This window comes from Mesitornis unicolor, unplaced genomic scaffold, assembly GCF_000695765.1.
Source record: "Mesitornis unicolor isolate BGI_N332 unplaced genomic scaffold, ASM69576v1 scaffold10656, whole genome shotgun sequence".
Classification (NCBI taxonomy): domain Eukaryota; kingdom Metazoa; phylum Chordata; class Aves; order Mesitornithiformes; family Mesitornithidae; genus Mesitornis; species Mesitornis unicolor.
Window position 1 is genome coordinate 55,228 of NW_010188916.1, and position 2,651 is coordinate 57,878.

A 2,651-nucleotide genomic window follows, 5' to 3' on the forward strand; every position below is an offset into this window, starting at 1 on the left:
TTTGTTCAAACACTTTTTTATTAGTTAAAAAAAAAAATATTTCCACAATGCCTAGAGATGCCAAGTGCCAGTACGGATGGATGCGAGACACAGATCAGTGAGTCCGACCAGAACACGCAAAGCGAGCGGGTCAGGAAGCCAGGAGAGAGGTGGGGAGGGAAACACGCACCCCGGTACACGGCTGCACTTTACTTACAATCAGAGGAGTCTGACTTACATATATCGTGCGATTGGTTTATGAGGCAAGTGAAAGGACTACAGAGCTGAAGGTAGGTAGTTTATGGAGGGCAGGATTTTTCTGTTGTAGCGTCAGCTAATATTTCCTTGAATGCGCTTGGAATCTCTCTTTTGAGCTAGAAGTCCCTAAGTTGATTAATTGCCTTCATTTTCACCCTATGAGAAGAGAAAACACAGGAAAACAGTTAAATGTTTCCAGTGGAAAACATATATCAATAAAATCAGGAGAAAAATCAATGCTGGTAGTCATCGCATTAAAAAAATACAAACAACTGCATAAAAATGAGGACCATATGCAGAAAATAAATTAATTATCCCTTCCTTTTGGGAACCAGACTCCTGCTGCAGTGCAGACCTCTGAGGAAAAAGAGGATGTGATTTCACTTTGGTTGAAAGTGAGCTAACGTGGGACTGGGCTGCCAGTGGCAGGAGTGTCCTGCTCTCTGCTGCCGGGTGTGCTTCCTGCCCCGACACACAGCCTGACACGAGCACTTTTGCAGCTGTGAAGGCTTCAGAGAAGCTGAAAAATGGGGAGTTTGGGTGCGGACAGTACTGCAGGGCTTGTGGAGTGGGCAGCCAAAGCCATTAGGACCAAAAAATGTAAAGGAAATACCACAAGAGAAGCGTTTGTCCATTTAAAGCACCCCTGTTGGACAGTGGGAGGCTGTCCTCCCTTGTTCAAGAGCTGAAATTGGCTCAGAGGCTGACATTTGACCCAGAGCTTGAAAGGACATTGCAGGTAGAATAGATCAAAAATTAAAAGAAATAATTCAAATACAGAAAAATCTATAGAAGATTCTAACTTGTTATCTAAAAATCTACAGAAAAAGCTAACTTGTTATCTAAAGCTCTTCCAAAGCATGGCTGCAACCAGGAAAAAAAGCTATTGCATGTGATCATAAAACCATGGGAAAGCATTACTATTATAGGTGCTTTTACACCCCAAAATCAGCCCAAATGAGGCAGCAGTTTACAATCTATCCAATCTGCCACTCTGGCAAGTTCTGTGTCCTAAAAAAAGAAGAGGCAAAAGCAAGAATTAAGAAGCTCGGGTTTTTGCCAAATAAAACATGAAAGTGGGAATACCCATGGGCTCCACGTGTGGCAGAACTATAAGCACAGAAAGCAAAGGGGAGGCTATCCTGGGGAAAACCAGTAACCCCCCAAAAACGCAACGTGTGGTCTCGAGACCCTGGGGACCCATCGGGCCGTGACACCAACTCACCTCTCCACTGCCGCCTGTGCTGGCTGCCGGGGCCCCCTCTCCCACCACCCCTGGCTGCTCGGGCGGCTGCGGCGCTGCCAGGTCCTCCTGCCAAGTCACAACCAAGATGTTTGTCCTTACTGCCACATGCAGAGTCATCGCCCTCATCTTAGACTGTTTGAGCAGACTGCGTGAAACAGCTTTGAGCATTACACATGCAAATAAAATACTGGGTTTAATAGATTGCAAATATTGCCCAAAATAATTTTTTGTGCCGCTTATTAGAGCAGATGTCGGTGAAAAAGGAATTAAATTTCTTAAAGTCTACTTTAGGGTCTTGGTCGTATGGAAAATCAGCATTTTTCTGAAGTTGTCTTTCTTCTCACTGAGACCAAACAGAGTTCTGACTCCTTCAATGTGGATAAATTTGAGAGGAACAAATGCATTTTCCTGGAGTAAGACAGATTATTCCTAGCCTTTCCCTAAGCATAGTCTAACTAATACTAATTTCAGATATAGCAGTATTGTGGTGGTATGAACGTCATGCCCCAGATAAAATTTCACTGTCAAATGATAAGCTTTCCTTGTCTTTGAGGCCCAAGCATTTTGATAAGCACTTTGGGCTCTTTGAGGTACTTCCCCACATCATTCAGCTACCTTCCTACTCAAAGGAAGACAGAAAAGATGTATTATTACCAGGCAGTTACTTTACATGTGATTTTTTTCCACATAGGAAGGGAAGGCAAAAATCCTGAACATACTGGATATGCACAGGGGATGGTGAGAAAGCAGAAATGCACCTTTGTGGAATCAGTTGGCAAGAGGAAGCAGAAATAACAGGACCTGTATAGCCCAGCCCCAAAACACCAGGGAGCTCTGCTGACATTGCAAAGCTTCTCTGTTCCCTTTAAGCACACAAGCCCAGCAGCATCCCTGAATTTGTACTGTCTTTTCCCATATGAGGTCAGAGCCACCACAGAAGGAACCTGAGAGACGTATATTACCTAAAGGGAAAGTCAATTTTGCACAGAAGGGAGATGTATCTTCTGAATTTCAGTATTTTGTAAGCATGAGGCTTTAAAACACTTTACATGCATATAGGGCCATATAAAAAGGACTGCACCCTGTAACTTAACAGCACACATTAGGGCAAAGCAAGTAAACAGGCTCAAATTGTATTTTAAAGGTTTACAAGCAGTTCCTGCATTCC

At 43.6% G+C, this 2,651-nt stretch overlaps 1 protein-coding gene across 1 annotated transcript in view; it reads right to left on the reverse strand.

Annotated features, from left to right (window-relative positions):
• Window positions 1–2,651, reverse strand: part of SNCG (synuclein, gamma (breast cancer-specific protein 1)) — a 15,443-nt gene continuing 12,792 nt past the window's right edge. The window contains exons 4-5 of the mRNA XM_010185888.1: window positions 1,463–1,549; window positions 1–393 (exon numbers count right to left, since the gene is read on the reverse strand). Coding sequence (XP_010184190.1) covers window positions 373–393; window positions 1,463–1,549 — 108 coding nt within the window. The 3' untranslated portion in view covers window positions 1–372. The remainder of the gene's footprint in view (window positions 394–1,462; window positions 1,550–2,651) is intronic.